Source organism: Hippoglossus hippoglossus, chromosome 17 (genome assembly GCF_009819705.1).
Source record: "Hippoglossus hippoglossus isolate fHipHip1 chromosome 17, fHipHip1.pri, whole genome shotgun sequence".
Taxonomy (NCBI): domain Eukaryota; kingdom Metazoa; phylum Chordata; class Actinopteri; order Pleuronectiformes; family Pleuronectidae; genus Hippoglossus; species Hippoglossus hippoglossus.
The window spans coordinates 18962827-18981409 of record NC_047167.1 but is presented as its reverse complement, the minus strand read 5'-3'; the positions used below and the strand labels follow the sequence as shown (position 1 = coordinate 18981409).

Here is an 18583-nt window from a genome sequence, read left to right as displayed (position 1 = left end):
TATAATTGTATTCATCAGTTAGCAACAGATACAGACTATTTGACAGTCATGCTGTCAGTGTTCATTAGCATAGCCTACTTTAAATTACAAATGTTAAGGAATATGTAAAAATGTGTCATTACTTTTCAGTTGGAGGAAGACTTGTGTATTTAATGCAGCTACAGAGGCTGGAAAAGAACCTCACATCGTATTTAATCAAAACAACTCCTTGAATCGGCTCACCCACAACCCTGAGGATGTGCTGGACAACTTGGAGTGTGTTCACACGTGCACACGCACACACACACTCACATCCACGCATGTTATATATTCACGCAGACACGCACTCCCTCACTGAGCATTGGCGTCATTTGGGCTCTATTTTTAGACTATTGTTTGTAACGCAGCGATACATCAAGTTCATATCAGCAGAGCTACACAAGAAAACGGTGGGGCAGCAGCAAACCGCCTGAGACTAATGATCCCCCTCCTTAATGGGCTCGTGATAGCCTGGAGGTTTGAAAAGTCACGTCAGAATGTGTCTGCCTCCGATCTTGGACAGAGTGATAGACTCTGGGGAAAGGGAGGAAGAAACCGCAGGGAGCTCTCCAGGTGTGCTCGTGTTAAGGAAAGAAGAAAAAAAATAAAGAGCTGAGGATTGCTGAAAAATATGCAACTTCTCTGTTAACCTTCCCTGAATAAATAAAGAGTGAAAAACCCTTTTCATTAAAAAAAGAAAGGACCCCCCCACGTGTTTTTTCCGCATCTGCATGAATTTGTCATTGAGCCCCCCCCCCATCAAGAGAGGCAATAAGAATGGCAAAGTCATTATACCACTAAGTCGATCTGGATTATAGGTTTTAGCCGAGCAAAGGCAGATTGCACATTAATTATGATTATTTCATATAGTGGCTCTTTATTTTGTAATGCCAATCATGCAAAATATGGATTATAACAGTCACACTGGTGCAGCGTTACACTTGGTTTCACTGCCGTCTCAGGAAGGCTAATTTCAGAAACACATTCGAGTGTCTTGATCATTTGCTTGTAATTTGTAGTGTAATTCAATGCATCTATGTTCATTTTGTGTTTGCTGCTTATGTAACACTTGCCAGGAAGTCCCCTTATAGAATTTATTTCCACATAAAATAATGAATCATGTCAAAATAACGATTAATTTGTTATGATTTATAATTTTTTTCACACTATCTATTTCACTTTATTTCACTTGCTGTATAGGTGGATGGATATAAGTGGAAATGCTTGTTATACTGAGCCTGTTCTTGACTGTAGGCCCACACAAGATGTCTCCTGGATGATGAATGGTCCCTCTCTTGTTTACCTAACCTGAGCAGATGATTGGAGGCTGGGCGCTGTGTAGTCTGGCGAGTCGCTCACCTGTGTGAAGCTGCTCAGGCATATTTTCATACCAGCTGAGTCGGAGCTTTAGCACCTTTTCAGTCATGAGTCTCGAGTCACTCTGTAATTCTGTCACGCCGTAACAGCCCCGCTCTTTGTTAGTCGTGGTTCTCACGCCCCCCCCCTGCCCGAGAGGTCACTCCGCTGAGACTTACATACAGGCCCAAAGTCAGCTCAGCAATTCCTCATTATTGTGTGTGTGGTTCAACTGAAAGCAGAGTTGTGACTTGTGTTCTTTTCAAGTTGTCACACGTTCCCAAGTCAACATCTTAGGATTCTTGTCTATAATCATCGTTTTGTTTTGAATAATGTTGTTGTACAAACCCACTCATCAAACCATCAAACGTGTGTGTGTGTTTGTGTGTCTGAGAGAGAGAGAGTCAGTCAGCTGTGTGCAGGTCTGACCTGTATGGTTAAATAATGATGCAGACGCTTCTGAGACCAGAGGGGAGGTGTGATGGAGAAATATTGTTCCCATCAGTCTTTCATGTCTGTTTCTCTTCCCCTCTCTTTTACTTCTATTTCTGCCTCCTCTGTTCTATAACTTTTTTATTTATAATTTTTTCTCAGTGTGTATCTACCCCTGTATCTATTATCTGTGTCTCCTATCTTTGGTAAACACAGAGGACAGTGTGGTGGCGGTGGTGCTATGACGTCGTAGAGTATTATAGAGAGATGACCAGAGGGAACAATGACTCATTACTCGGGTAACGATGCTGATGTTCTGACCTTGAGCGCCCCTCTTGAATTGAACTGCCTCAGTAAATGTCCAGGTAAATGGTGCTTGTCTCTGTGATGTATGAAATAAGCTACTGCTGGCCAGAAAAGACATCTCCGCTCACAACATCAGTCTTAAAAAGCAGTGCGCTGCCGCCTCTCCATGTCGAGGCAATGGTTCATATTTTCACCGCGGTTAACATTTGAGGAGCATGTAAAATGTGAAATGCAATGACTCAGATCCAGAAATGACTGAGGTGGTGTCAGAACCATCACACAGCACTAATGGTGATGATCAAACTGATGAGGGCTCTGTGGTGCAATGAATTGAGGGACTGTTTGCACATATGGACGCCGACACTTTTCTTTTTCGCAAAACCACAGTCAAATTCTAGTGAAACCGCTTAAAGCAAAATCCTTAAAAGAACATGGTTTTAATTGGCCTCTATCAGCAACCAGGGAATTACAGCATTGACAAGTCCTGGGAAACGTCTCCACAGAATGTTACTTGTATCTTAAAAATAATAAGTCACATTTTCCAAGTAAAACAAAACAATCCTTCTGAGTGAGGGGATTCGACACAAATGTTTAATTGGAGGTCGCATATCACTGAGAAATCAACGCTGCTCGATTTTTTATTTCCCTTTTATGGCATGAGAACGAAATGGCTCACATTACTGTTTGGTCTGCATTACTTCTGTATTTTCACAGCAATAATGCAAGTGTTTGAAAGCCATAAATCTTTACTCCAGCCAAAGCGATTGGAGTCATTTCAATAATCCAATATCCCATCAAACCGTGAACGTCCTAACCCTCACCTGCTGACCCGCTCTCTTGGGAAGCTTCTCTGGCAAAACTCCCCCCCAAATAACATAAAAAAGCTCAAACAAGAATAAAATTGTCAAACTGATTGCTGCGAAACTCGCTGTGACTCGAGGAAATTCCTCAAATATGAGAAGAAACTAGGTATATACTCCGTGACTTCTGTGCTGCGCTGGAGAACATGGGCTTGTCCTCTGGGAGACAGCGGACCTGTCTCCGGAAAGGAGGAATGTTATCTAATGGTACCAGATCAAAAGCCCCCCTCATTACTGGAATCCTCCGCTGTCTGAATGTGAATTAGAAAGCTTCTCCTTCAGACCAGCTGCACACCTTTTGCTGAATTTCCCTGGCAACTCCTTCCTGAACTTGTAATGTCGAGGGGAACGGGTTTTTTTATGCTTTTAAAGGTCAAACAAGAAATATGCAAGAACTCAAAGATCCTCCTTTTGAAAAAATAGCCCTTTGTTCGTTGAAAATATGTAAACCATCAAATAATTGCTCCTTGTTAATAGAGAGCGGTCATATGAGTCCATTATATACCTCTTTAGTTTTAAGATGGGAAGGAACACCATAACTAAACACCAGTGTTGAAAACTTGTTTGTTTTCAAAAAAGAAATCTTAATTGAATTTAGTTTAGCTTTAATGTCTTGCCTGTATTTGCTGTAGTGGACCTATGTTTGGAGGCAGTAAACAAATTACAGCCTCACCGGTTAGAAAAGGCCTTCATTTGCCTGGCATGCATTATAGTCCCTGGTGCACAGGCAGAAAATGACTGCGACACAATGCCAGTAATAAATATCTCAGGAGCCAGGCAAGTGCGGACAACAAACCCGACTGGATAAACAGCATAGAAATCTCATTGCTCCTCTTCCCAGGCAAGATAAATACACACACACGCCACTGTATATCGGAATGATTTAATACTACGCCATGCTCCTCCGACAACTTAATCCTCTCCTTTCCTTTGCGCTATTCAAATCATCCACAATGACCAAAATATAGTCTGTTGTGTAACGGCTATTCCCCCACATTACTTTTTTTCTCTCTCTCTGAATGCTCGTGGGTTTCAGTAATGTGTGTGCTGCCGTTTTAATAGCAGTTCCCTCACGCTGTTAAAAAAAGGTGAGTGTTCGGTTCATGTTTAACATTAAATACCGTGGGTTGTTGATGACAGTGGTGCAGGGCGTGAAGGTTTGTTGGAACAGGTTTGGCTTCCATTTTAGGCAGGGCTGTTATTTCTCCAAACAGGCAGGGAAGGGAAACAGAGGAACAAAGTTGCACGCACACAGAAGCACTCAGGGACATGTTTCTCTATACACACACTCCCACACCAATCTGCAGGTGGACTGCCGCTACCTCCCAAACACTGTATTTCCAAGCTCCATTGTGACGGTCGGTGTCACAGATTTAATTTCTCCCACCATCTGCTGGCTGGAGGCCCAGCGTCGTAGATCATATCCAGGCTGACAGATACAAACTGCATCTGTCTTTGCGTGCTTCTCTCAAGGACTCACACAATATGGCGAGGTGAAATCACTGTGCTGGCCACCCAATCTGCATCCTTACATCACTGCTTCCAAGGACAGGCTTTATATGGAGGACAAATAGTGTTTTAGGTTGGTTCAGGGCTGGTTGTCTTTGAAATATTAACCCTAATCACTTAATATAATGAACCAGAAAATACAGTAGGATATAGAAAAACAACAACATTGTCCCGGGCCAGCCAATCGTGTCTTTCAGTTCGGTTTATCGTCATATCGATAACCGGTTTGTCAAGATATTAAGGGTTTGTCAGGAACCAATTATACTAGTTTCTGGTAAAACTATAATCTCTGCTTCCTTGCACGAACATTTTCACAATTGTCGTTGCTGTTACATGTTTTTTGTGGCTTTAATCAGCAACAGCCGCCCTGACGAAGTGTCCTTGAGCAAGACATTGAAGCTCTAAGAAACTCTAGCAATCTGACCTTTAGCTGTACTCCTTCTCTGTGTGATCGATAAATTATCATAAAAAAAATCAAAACTCAATTGTTTAATAGACCCCTCAAGGTTATTATCTTCAGTTGTAAGGTATGATGGATGTGCTATGATTGATGATAAACTTTCAAATGATCAATCGCCAGCCACACTGATCCTGGCTGCTCGATCTATCCTGCACAACTTGACACCGGGCTTTATTTTTTGCGAGTTATATGTAAGACATCTGGATGGAGTCATTCTTTCTTTGAGGCAGCATTTTATCATCTGTACTTGTCCATCAATTGCTCCGTGCTTTTGGCAAGGTGTATCTGTAAAGACTGCGATGTCTGGTATGTCTGCGTTGTCAGTGCTGATCATGTCTGTAGCCTCAGGGGAGAGAGGGAGAGGGAGAGAGAGGTCAATGAATAAAAAAACAGCAAAAGAAAAGCAGTTCCTAGAATAGGAGAACCAAGACAAATAGTGTGGAAATTAGCGCAGTCTTTGTTTGTCTTAGCACAACCAATGAATTAGAGCCGTTCTTTAAAAGTCATGTGATCAGTGCAGCTTGTTGTGGTTTCCCAGCATTTTCTAAATCGTCGAAAATTTTTGATTGCATGTAATTTGTTTCAAAACCTCAAAACACATCTGCAGACTGTCGAAATAACCAAACTGTGATTTTACATTTCTCTAATTTATCCCATAACTTCTGCGACTCACTGAACTTCCTGATATGTCAAGGTAAACCTCACGCTGGGACATATTAATCCCAATTTAAGTGAGCCACTGATTTTCAAAGAGTGCCGTAACACTTGTCTCTCAAGAACACATTTGCTACAGAAAGCTGGAGCGAGAAAAATGCAAAATGAGCACAGATGAAATCCTCCACCTTTTTGTAACCTGATCCAATCATGATGCTGATATCAGCTCCTGTCAAGTATCAGAACCAGTCCCCTTGGTGGACTCGCTCCAGACTATGCCTAGTTGAAGGTGTACACCAGTAGACTAACATGAGTCCAAACGTGATGCGATGTGGACAAGCAAGTTAGCAAAAACCAGATTGTTCCAGTGTTTGAAGCAGTTTGAACCTGCTCCGTACGTCACTAAACACACGAAGCCAAATGTCGCCCTAGTGTTAAAGATTTAAATCTGTGAATTTGAACCTGACAAGTGGCTTGTTAGCTTGTAAGATAACTCTTTTATTCTGACAATCTATCAATTTCACTCTTTATTAGAGCCAATCTAAATCATAACAATTCACAAGCTGGAGAAATTATTAAAACATCCCATCCCCTCATCACGCTTCAGCGCTCGTAGTTTATCTGGACAAATATTTGTGGTCTATCTGCGAGAGTCCACTTGTCTGATCTATGTTAGGAAGAAGTGTAACAGCCCCTTTGTTTGAAGATAACAGTGCAGAAAAAACAAGAATATGCTCATAATATGTCATATACATAACCAGTATAACGCCGCAATCAGTGGCCATAAAAATAGCTAATAAATCACATTATTAGCTGTCTAGTGGTGGCACTTCTTGCAAAGCTATTGTACCGTATTGCACAGTATTGCATAGGTGTTCCGGTTAATATATCCACTCTACATAACGTGCACTGTCAAGCAGTGTCTTCTCTGGCTGCTGTCATACATCTATTCGGAGCAGAGATGTCTTCTGTCAGTGTTTAGACGTGAAGTTATGGCCACTGTCGATTGTCAGGACATATTGAACCGCTCGTCTGGATGTTGTCTCTGCATTTGAGGAGATATTGGAGATGTGACAAGACATGCACATCTGTTAATATCTGCACATTGTCAGGAGCAGAATAGAATGTCCGTGAATTGACATCTGCTATTAAGCATCTGCCACAGGCAACTGCAACAGGCTTGCATTATTCAATTACAGATTTTACTCAAGATTTGTTTGTGAGAGCATGTCTGATGTGTTTTTCAATAGTTTTCACCATGCATGCATTCAAACTGACTGAGTAAACACATCACGTGTTTTTTTTTTGTTGGCTTTGTTTGTTACATTTGTACATCGTTGCTCTGAGGATTCAAACAGAGAAGGTTTTTCATGTTTCTCTCTAAACTGCCATCGGGGGAACAGAGTCCAACTGTTATCATCAAATATCAATTCTGCCAAAATATAAGTGAATATAAACACAGAAGTTGATAGAAACTTTCGCTCACACACATGCTCCACAATCACACTAATATTTTAAGGGGTTAAAAGTCGTATGCTGACTTTATGTGAGTGCTCTTAACCCTGCAGGCAGCCACAGTCAGTGTAATATTGCATCATATTCAATTGTTCATTTCCTCATTCTGTTTTTCTTACTTTGAAATTGTTTGTGCACAGCTAAGGTACAACCTGTCTCTCAAACTTGGTGCCGGTAACAGGTGTTAATAAAGAGTTTTTTTTTTTTTTTTAATATTCAATTTCCTCTCCATGGCACAGGAAAACCATAATAATGTAAATCATGAATCAGAATGGCTCCGGTATGACTGAACATTGGAGAAAAGCAGACTATTTGAAAAAGTACAGAATAAGAAACCATATTAAATCGGACACTGCTGTAGAGCCAATACTTCTGACTCTCATCTGCATGTTGATTATGAGCATGGTGACCTCAGAGTAAAATTACTTCTGGCTTCATAGCTATCGAACAATTGCTTTATATTATTAGTCTTGATTCATAACTGCACGCTGCATTGTATGGTGCATATAGATGATTCCATGTGAATGCTTAGATGCTGGATACAGCTGCCTGCGGCTGTCTCCTTTCGTCTGAGTCATACGGAACCAAAGATTAGACAACACTCGCACCAGGAAAATAGAAATCCCTGCACAATAGAGCACAATTAGCAATCTTATATAAAGCTCTGCAAATTGATTGACTTCTATCGTCAATTATAGGTGTTTCTAATCTTTTGCCCCCCGCATTTGTTATCAAAACGCACACGACCTCAGAAATCATCAAACTAACACTTGTATTATTATTATGTAAATAATAATTATACATTTCCATAAAAAATGTGACATAATTTATTATGATTTGACTTTTATTTATTTCACGTTTAAAGAGCTGATATCTATGGTTGTGTTCAATTCGGTGCAGCTTGATAGAATTCAAGTTGACTGTTGGACCTTGGCGGAGGTGTGGGTTCTACTAAGTGCTTTTCTCGTATTGCATCTTTGTCACATTGTGTTTTTTATTTCCGTACAAGAACAATGAAATATTGTCTCTGGCAACACAAAAAAAAAAAACACCTGACAGTTTTCTCTTCTTCGATTGGTTAATAATAACAGCCAGGGCCTGTGCTCCTGCAGGTAAAGAGCAAGGTCCTCATTGCAGCTCTGCAGGCCAACAAGTCAACGACTCCCCAGGCCCTGACTGGATATAGATGGATGGGCCTGCTGCATGTTAGGAGGGGATTCTATACCTACACTCAATGAGCTGGCTAATGGGAGTCCTTTCACCCTGACCCCTTTTCCTCACACATTTGCACACCAGGCCCTCTTGGCTTACCCACTGGGCCATGGAAAGTAGGGGAGAACGGCCTGACTCACTATCAGGCGAACGCTTGACATTTTTGTCATGTTTAAGAGGCATGGGCCCATTTTGACTAAGCTGCTAAGCTGTGTTTTTCAAGGCTGTGGTTGATCGCTCTGCTTACAGCTGTCAAAGGCACTGTTGATTTTGCATGCGTTACATCTGCATCAATATTTTTTAACCTCTTCTGCAAAGGGAAGGTTGACTAAACAAGCACACTCCGACTCCGGTATGCTGCGCCGCTCCACACTCGCAGTGTCAGGGCATGTTCAGCAGTCAGGAGGACGTACACATTCCTGTATCTTTATTTCTAAGGCAAGAACGAGCCCTTTATATTTGTGCAGTCTCCCATTTATCAACTATGACTGTTGGGGAAAACAAGTCTCGGATGCAATTGTGGTGAGATAAGAATCAAGATTGTGATCGAATCAACGTCAGAAAATAGTCATAAAAACATGTTGGCCTTCCCCACAGGTAGTAGAGTCAGATAACTTTTTGACATAAGCATCATAATTTGTAGATGTTGCTATAACGAAAAATGTGTACCTGGTCAAAGGTCTTGTTTCTCTCGCCTTTGCTACTGATGATCAGCATTAGCGAGAAGTATTGCACCCTGCCAGTTTGTTTTTCGAGGTGACCACTTAACAGGCTGCAATGTGATAATTGCAAACACCCAGCACTTCAGCAAACCCCCTACATAATCAAAGTTGAGGCCGTCGACATTGACTCACAGACTCTGTGTATTATTCATTATCTGTGACTGAGGGAATAAGTAAAGGCTGTCACAGGAGCCCAGTCAGTGAGGATTTAATTAACAGAACCTGCCACATTTCACTACATCCACTGCCTTTCTCAGAACTCATAAAAGCCACCCCTATCTGTCGTAATTACACTAAACATGTCCCAATAAAGCTCTGCTGATGATTAATTTGAGTTGTGGAGAGGATCAATTAATTCATTTATTTGCAAACGGCCGCACTGCTTCCTTTTGTAGAACCCATTTCATTAATCGTTACGCTTCCTGATTTTTGGTCCTGTCCTTTCTTCTTTCTTCCCAGACACCTGGAGGAATAACCTGTCTTATTAGCCACATCGCATTACCACAGAAATTTACCATGAGCCCCGAGGTTCTACCATCTTAGAGGCAGTTACATTAAAATGAGCTGTAAACCACAAACCGTGTACCCTGTAATACCATAATCTCAAGGGTCTTCAATCAAACTCCTGTTAGTAGGACCACCAGGCAAGAAGTAGAGCTGTAATCTCAAAATGAAAGCCTACAGCTGTGCTACAGCTATAGCATAGTTAATGGAGGATGTGATTCTGTGCAGCAGCGCTTGTCCCACAAGGTGACTCGGTCAGCAGAACCATGTGAATTCAGAAGACCACCCTTGGGTTGCAGTAATGGGTCGGAGGCCATGGTTATGTACTAACCGGTGCGCCGCGGCATTAATAATAGGTGCGGGGCATCTGGCAGGGCCGTAGATCATCCTGACGACAGTGGAAGTATGATATCAGATCGGAGAAAGAGGGAGAAGTGGAGATAAATAGGAAAGTGGAGATGGTAAAAAGAGAGAGAGGGGGGTAAGAAAAGGAAGGAATTGGGGGGGGATTAGATGTCTGTTATTGATTATCTGCCTGTAGGCAAGAAAGTAAGGCCAAATGTTCTGCTCAGCCAGACAAAAAAGTGTATTATTTCAAAGGTCATGGCATGCATTACAGCCTTTTACTCTAAGTACGCTTGGTTAAACAGCAGAATAACAGCACACCGATTCATCCTCTAGCATGTAGGACCAAGCGTCTGAACAGCCACATTAGCCGTGTTTTTGTTATGACTGTGTTTTTGCGATGGTCCGTTGCGTGCGGGTGTGTCTGTGCATACCGCTAATACACACCGAGGACTGTTTGCTTGATGCACCAACATCTCCATGGCAACTGCCATAACACCTGCTCTAGGAGATAGCGTGCCAGAGACAACAGGCTCGACAAGGACTATTTAGATGCACATTTCAAAGCACATTGTACATTTGCATTCATTTTCTTGCTGCCTAATCCCGACTGTAGTAAATCCACTCATCTGATAAAAAAAGCTGCTGTTGTGTAATTGTGAACGACGTCACTGTTCACACCGACTCTGGGAATTTTTTTTTATCTTGTTGTCTTTGTTTTTCTTTCTCTTCTTTCTTTTCCGTGGAGATTTTCGCCATTTTCACGCCATTACAACAGTATTACATCAATGGCCTCCTTGCCGGGTCTTTGATGTTGCAGTGGGAGTTCTGCCAAGTGATATTGCTCTGAAGTGCAGGAGGGTCCTGCTCACATGCCCTTCATGGCAGAACATGTGAGGAAACTCCTTGCCCTCCGATGCTTTGCAAGTCAAAAAAGGCAGAGGTAGTTACATGAATACTCGCCTCGCTGCAGGGCCCATTAGTCGCTGCCGGAATGTCACAGGATTTCAGAAAGAAACAACTGCAAGAACCACCATATATCAAACACTCACACACTGCACCACAGGAAATGTTAACAAGGAACAACTGCGACAATGTAATAGTTACTGTAAAAGGAAACACTGTTATTTCCAGATTCGTTAATGGATAACCACTGTCCAGCAGAGTCTAACACCACCATTAACTTTGTGTTCCTCATAAATCCCTTGCGGTTAAACATTTCCCATGTGAACCTGCTGACTGTTGTTACACACGTCAATAATCAAACTATTCTGAGAGCTCTTAAGTCGATCTCAGGTTAGCTTCGGCTCTTTGTTTGCACCTCCAGACGCCGCTGACACTTCTCACATTCTTCCGTGTGTCTCAGGCAGATGCAAATGTCTGGGTTGACGATGTTCTTCGCGAGAAACAGCCGCGGGCGGGCTGCTCGCTTTGTCTCCGCAGACGACTTGTCTGCTTTCCAGAGCCAGATTGACTCAGGACCAGTTGAGACACAACATTTATTGCTCTGTATTTAGTTTCCCTCTCAGGTCGGACGAGCAGACAGGTGGATGATTAAAAGTTTATCGGTTGAAAATAGAAAACACTGAGGCTGTATCTTTGTAGTTCTCACACCTAACAAATTTAGCAGAACAGATTCCGCTTTCAAACATTTAGTGATCACTTTAGAGCTAAATGCTTCACACTCTCAAACACACGCAGGCAAATTGAAATACCAAAATGGCCTACATATTCTCAAGAGCTGCATAAACCTTTTTCCCCCCCCAATAAAGACAGTGCACTGATGTATGTTTAAAAGAGGGGATTTTAGAGCAGTAATATTTCATGAGGCAAGTGCCTGTGTTGCTGCCACTGTGGTCCTTTGGTTTGCACTATCAAAGGGGGTATCACCTGTAATTGTTGTCATCCATCACTTGGCAACAGGCACACGTCGAGATCACAAGGCCTTTTACTCCTTTTTTTTATTATTATTATTTCAACTCAGATGTTTAATCTAAATAACTTAAGAGAGACTCACTGTATCGACTTAATTTTTGATGCCGCACATTGACGCCGAATTCGATTAACTATTGATACAGAGCAAAGCAAGATGCTGTGGGCAGCTTACGAGCATGTATCAGCGATGTTTTCTCATGAATATTACCAGGCACGCCGTGTGCTCCCCCCCTGTATGTCTCATGAATGTATGTTCACTCCGAAGGGCGCGCCTCCCCGGTGAAACCCTCACTTAAAACATTCATGGCAGAACATATCATTCAGCACTTTGTGTACTTGAGAGTATGAGGTGGAAGAGGATGCCTCGGAACACTGGAATGGAAATGAGGCAGGCTTTTTTTTTTTTATGCAGAAGTGCTGTATCTCGTGGCAGTATGTCAGGGGCTCCCCTGTTATGAAGGGGATGGGGAGTCTGGAGTGTTTTCCCCCGATTGAGATGAGTATGTTTGGGCTGAGGGAAAAAACGCTGGCTGATGTTAGTGTGGGATTGAGCTCCTGCAGCCTCCCAGTGGGACGGGAGGACAGGGATGGGTCTCTTTCAGCAGGGCTCTGATTAGACCCATCGCCCTAGCTGCCACGCTCCACTCACACTGGTAATTGGAGCTGGCAGGAGGTTGGCATGCACCCCTCCTCCTCTCCTCCCTTCCCCTCTCCTTTTTTAGTTTTTTCCTCCCTCTTCTCTCATTTAAATCTTACCTCACCTGCCTGTGGCTGTTACAGCCGAGGCACACCTCCTTGACACAATAGTTTAAGATTACGGTATCATGTTTTCTTAATTTTTACCAATTACCATATTACCAGTGCCTCTTCTCTTTACAAATGATGTTGCCAGTGTTTCCCCATGGCTTTTGTGTATAGTTGCGGCCCCCACTGCTATCCTAATTGAGTAGTGCCATCAGAAAACCACATTAAGACTTCCCCCTTCTGCCCCCATCTTTTCTACTTCGGCGCTCTAACCTCTGAAAACAAGTTCATCTGCTAAGCTGCTCATATTGCAGTATGACTGTGCGTGATAAACTGCTGCTGGCAGAACAATGGTCCTATTTACCTTCCAAATCATGGAGGAACCAGTCCGTGCGTACCTGTCTTTACCTCTGAGGTGTTCCTGGCACTGCCTCTGGCCTCACTCATTTGCAAACTCCAGGGCGTTTCCACTATTTTTGTGTGCTAACAACCGTCTGCACTGTATTTAGTTAAGCAGTGGTCAAGTGGTTTGCATGCAGCCTGCGTGCGATGCCAGATTGTTCACTCTGCATATATACAAAATAAACCACCGGTGTGATAGTAAGATTGAGAAGCAGAACACAACAATCTACTTCCATGCCACACATGACACAAGTATTTTTTTCTGTTGTTGTTTTTCCCCCTCCTCTAGCACTCTTCGTCTTGGTAATGGTGACATTATCGTCGGATTTTCGCCTTATTCGTATTTTCTTGCCCTGCCTAGACAGAGGAGTGGAGCTTTTTTTGATGAATTACACTCCAGCACAAGAGGCCCTTGTTTTATTAAAAATGCCCCCTATCTTGACAAACATCAACCTGCATTGCCCGCACTATTTCATTGGATTCTCTCCAAATTTCCCCGTGCCTTTTCTCTTCCCTTCAAATTAAAGAGGACTGAACAAAGGCATATCTTTGTCTTCCTGGGATGACAAGTTGGCAGACAAGGCCAGCAGCAGGAGTTAGAGTAGTAGGAATAGACAGGCAGTGCTCAAACCTCACACAATGGCTCGGCAAGATCTGTGATAAACGCATGGAGAGAACTTTGAATTTATTTCCTTTTCTACTAAAAGCCAGGGACAATTTTAGAAAGCTATATTTATAAGAAATGTATAGTTTCACCTTTCTATACTGGGCAGCGTGTTAGCAGTCTAACCAAGTTATAATGATTAACTGTAAACTTTTTTTCCAAAGGTTTTTTATAGGTGTTTTCTTAAACAGCCTTTCATTATGTACTTATATTTTGTACAGTTTGACAGTATGTAATTTCAATGCGAGTGCAATATCAGTGATTGTGCAAACCAAGGCTCTACTGGCAGGGTGCTTCAAAATGTGGGAGGCCAGCGTGTCACAGAGTTAATCATCGTCGGTCTGTGGCCTGGCCACTGGGAGCACAGTGTTATGTAGTGACAGGCAGCCAGAAAGTCAGCTTAGCAGTTAATATTGAAAACAAGAGTGACCCAGAGTGACTAACTTTGGATCTTTCCAAACAAGCACCTCTCTGCCTTTATATAACTGTACTTACAGCGCAGCCACACTTTAATCCAACAATGTCCCAGAGTGGACATACCATGCAAAGTCATGGTGCAGGTTCCACTAATCAGACACACTGTGAGAGAAATGTCCAGCCGTTGTAATAACAGTTCACCTGCAGTGCAAACATTAAGCAGAGGTACTGTATAGGGGATAGATTTATATAGAGGCTGTGCAGCAGCTGTTTGCCTTTTAAATTATTCCCCGTTTCCTGATATGACAGAGCCGCTGACTCGTGTAATAACTCCTTTGGGGTCTCTCACCCTGTTTTCCCAATGGTTTGCATTTTTCACAGCTCAGGAACATTTGCCAATAATCTCAATCATAAATATTCTATAGGCACCAACACGTGGCTTTGGTGAGAAGTGTCCTGATATTCCAGTTGTTGTTTTTTCACAGTTGCACAAAGCACCATTGCATATATAGCCTTTCCCAGCTGTAAGACACGACTCTGCTTTCTGCGCCTAACTGTGTGTTGTAACCCTTGAAGAAGCTGTAGGTATATTCTGGAGGAAATCAAATATTCAGACATTCAACTCATGAATATGGTATGTCAGACTCTCCTGACCTCTTCTGTACAATCTCTCAGGTAACTGGCTCGCTGTGATTGACAGCACAGTGTCACGCCTCATTCATTCAATTGGTTTCCACCATGTAGTTAATATGTAGTCGACCCAGAGTGGAAGCTGCACCATTTTCTGCATTTCTAAATTTTGGAAGCCCAATCATGTGTTACCTGCTCGAACAGCAGGTGTCAGATGAAACATGAACACTGGAAATAAAGGTGACGTACACACAGATTTCACATCACTATAACAGTGACAGTGTGTGGTAGTTTATTATCTAAATTATAATTATGCTTTACGGATAAAGTTTATTATTATTATTATGAACACACTGTATCTTAAGTGAATTATAAGCAGGTGATGCTGAGGTGTAGCTCCCTCTGGGTTTGGTATACTTCCATTGTGTCCTCCTCCTCAAACCCAATAGTTTGTAGGCACACATCTACAAGGTATTTTTCTTTTTTATTCTTTTCCATTCTCCTTCTCAATCTCTCATCCTCTCTGCCCTTGTCCCCTATCTCTCTCTTCGACTGTTGTAGAGAGCACAAACCACAGTGGAACACAGGGCGCTATACTGTTACCATTATTCATACGGTGACAAATTGCACTCTATAATTTCACTGTGCTTTCAGTTGTGTCTTTTGTCGAGGTATTCTGATTTCGGTCTGGATGTCTGAAAAAAAAAAAAGAATCCTATATCGTCAGACAGGAAGTTTGCCTCGCCACAGAGATAAGATGCCACGCGGCGATCTGTCAACTACATTTGAATATGAGACGATCCGGGCTGCAGGCCAAACACAAGGGTGAAAGGAGGAACAACTGCTCTGCAGGAGATCAGAACAAAGAACATCACAGACACTCGTATTCACACTCCAGCCATATAGTTTACTGTGTGTTTACATGTAGATTTTTTGACTCAGACGATATACTGTTGGCGTCGGCCTACAGAGTAGAATGAAACTAATTAGATGGACACTTGTGAATGAGTCAATAGATGTCTTACCAAAGCATTTGGTGGGTTTCTTATGAACAGCTCAGACTTTAGACAGTCCCACTAACAAGAGAGCAGTGTGTGTAGTTAAAACATCACCAAGCTCCTCACACATAGTTCTTACAACAGACAATATCAAAACAGCTTTTGTGTTTTCCCTGGTGAATGGAAAGAAAACAGCAGTTTACATACGTTTGAATTTTTGAATAATCATGAGTTGATTTTGAGTAGACCATTCTGTTGTAACCATTCAGTCTTAATTTTGTATTGTTGTAAAACCCGTTTTAGACACAATTTCCCTCGTGGTTCCTAAATAACCAAAATGTACATCTGGTATTGATGTTGTTCGTCCTTCCAAAGGGACTAATCTTTGCTCATTGTTAACCTGACGTTAGATATCTTTTCATGCCGAACCGTATAGGCAGCAGCATGTCATTACCACACCGAGAATTCATCCACATACAAGGAGACAGATTAAAGAGATTACATGTTCGAGAGCAACCTGATAATGATCCCTTGCCAGGGCCATCGGGTTTCCTCTTTATTAAGGTTGTCCAAAGGTGAAATTAGGATTCATTATGAGTGCGAGGGCTCCTCGCACTCATTTTGTTTCCCTTTGCTGAAAACACGTGACTGATGTTACACAACGACATGACTTGCCATCACAGAGTGAAACAGCGGCCGGATGGCGACGGTCATTCAATTTCAATAACTAAAAACCCTCGAGCTGAATCACTGTTTCCGAAGACTTGGATTATTCAAATAGGTTTGTTGAGCTTGTGGAGGCGGCTCATTAATGCAGGGGTGCCCAAAGGCAGATTGTAACTATCCTTCCTCTGTTTAAACCTGAGACTCCCCATGCTGGGTCATAAGCTTGTTATGATAATCAATCAGGGACCAAATTTTCTTTCCAACCGAATTTGAAATCTAAACCATCATCATCAGATCTACTATTCCACAGTAGGGCACAATGTTTATGTATGTGTGTTTCCTGATCAGCGTTTGGCCTGCAGCACCTGAAACTAGTAGCTCTCTCTCATCCTCCTCTCAACTCAACACCTCTCGCAGCGCCTGAGAGCCTTTTCTGTCAGAATCTTGTTTTTCCTCTTATTGTTTTTTGTGTGTGTGTGTCAGCGGCCATACTAAAGTTCTACCTTTGCACATTTTCAGAGAACCAGGTCCCCCATGGCTTCCCCACCATCGACATGGGTCCCCAGCTGAAGGTGGTTGAAAAGACCCGAACTGCCACCATGCTGTGCGCTGCCGGTGGAAACCCAGACCCAGAGATCACCTGGTTCAAGGACATGCTTCCTGTGGACATCAGCAGCAGCAACGGGCGAATCAAACAGCTCCGCTCAGGTACAATTGATTTCGACCTGATTCAATTTCTTTAAGATGTTATTCTACATGACATACGGAACATGTTAATTATAGCAAAGGCGTGTTGAAGGCTAAGAGATGACATTAAATGCCAACAGACATACTGGTAGTCGTGTTAGACATGAGACTGATGTGAAAACACAAAGGGCCTTTGTTGTCATGTATGACTTAATTTATTCTCTTTCATCACAAAGCACATGAAAGTTTTATACAGCTTGTCATTGTCGCCGCGATTAGTTGACTGGGTTCTTAGACGATTCTATTTCTCACAACAGCTGCAGCCACTTTTTAAAGTAGCACAGAAATTGCAATGAGGTTGTTCGTGCGCTCCTGCAATCTCTGACAGTGATACATGAGCTTGTAACCTTTCAAAGTACAGAAAGAGAATTCCTCACCGCATTAAATATTCTGTAATCCCCTCTTAAACATACGGCTGGGTCACAATGAGGCCAGCCGATGATGCATTAGCTCGGATTCAACCTTGAAAAATACAAAAATCAATGAGGTACCCTTTGTTCGCTATATCAGTGCACTTGATAAATAAACAGCGCTCGCCTGACCTGGATCAGATTGAAAGATTAGTGGCTTTTGACCAGGTTTGGTCTTGTCACTCCTTACTAAATCTACCTCACTTAGAGAGTGTCAGGCCGGGCTGCAGTTCTGAGGCCCCGAAGATTAAAGAGGAGAGCTACTCCAGAAGAAGCCAGGTGCTAAAGCTGCCCAGTGGACGCTGAATACAGGTCACTGGAGCACGCTCACTTGGAGTGTACATGTTCTTGCAATATAAAATCCTGGCTCTACTACGAGAACAACCCAAATTAGATTCATCACAAATTAGATACTAACAAATCTACTAATTGTTTGATAATGTTTTTATAGCAAGAATAAAATTGTGCCTAATAATACGGTCTTTTCTATCTTTTTTTTTCTTTTACTCCCAGCAACACACGCTTAATTAGTTTTCTTCCTTGCACATAGTGAGAGTGTCTGAAAACGTGCTGATATGTAATGCCCTCAAACTTCTTTCTTATCCGCCACCCTTCTCTTGACATCTGCCGCCATATCAGCATCAGCCATATGACCTGAAATTAGAAGTGCATTAATTTGCTGCCGCAGTGTAATGGGAAAGCCAGAGCCCAGTTCCCCATATTGCATCACACATTTCCAGTTAGCACACATTGGACACATTAGTCTCTCTCTTTTCACGCCGTCGAAATCTGTAAACTTCTTTATGAATTTAATACCTCTGACCTGAATACGTTTTGCTCTGCATCACTCTAATTGCTGTGTATTACTTTCATTCACTCCTCTTGCCCATTTCACTAACTGCTATCTGCACAAAGAGTGGGGGTCATCTTAAATTGGAAATCTTAACTCAAATAACAAATGCTGCTGTTAAGTCACATGGGAAGGGATATACAGTAGCTGCAGAAGCAAAGAAAATCTAAATCTGTGTAGTTTCTGGTAATTTACAGACATCATGTACAGTCCAAAAAATGTACACC

At 42.3% G+C, this 18583-nt stretch overlaps 1 protein-coding gene across 24 annotated transcripts in view; it reads left to right on the top strand.

Moving 5' to 3' along the window:
* LOC117778858 (receptor-type tyrosine-protein phosphatase F) overlaps positions 1–18583 on the top strand; it is a 159538-nt gene that overhangs the window by 69595 nt on the left and 71360 nt on the right. For all 24 annotated transcript variants that reach the window (XM_034614700.1, XM_034614712.1, XM_034614716.1 and 21 more), the window contains one exon: positions 16869–17057. In XM_034614700.1, coding sequence (XP_034470591.1) covers positions 16869–17057 — 189 coding nt within the window. The remainder of the gene's footprint in view (positions 1–16868; positions 17058–18583) is intronic.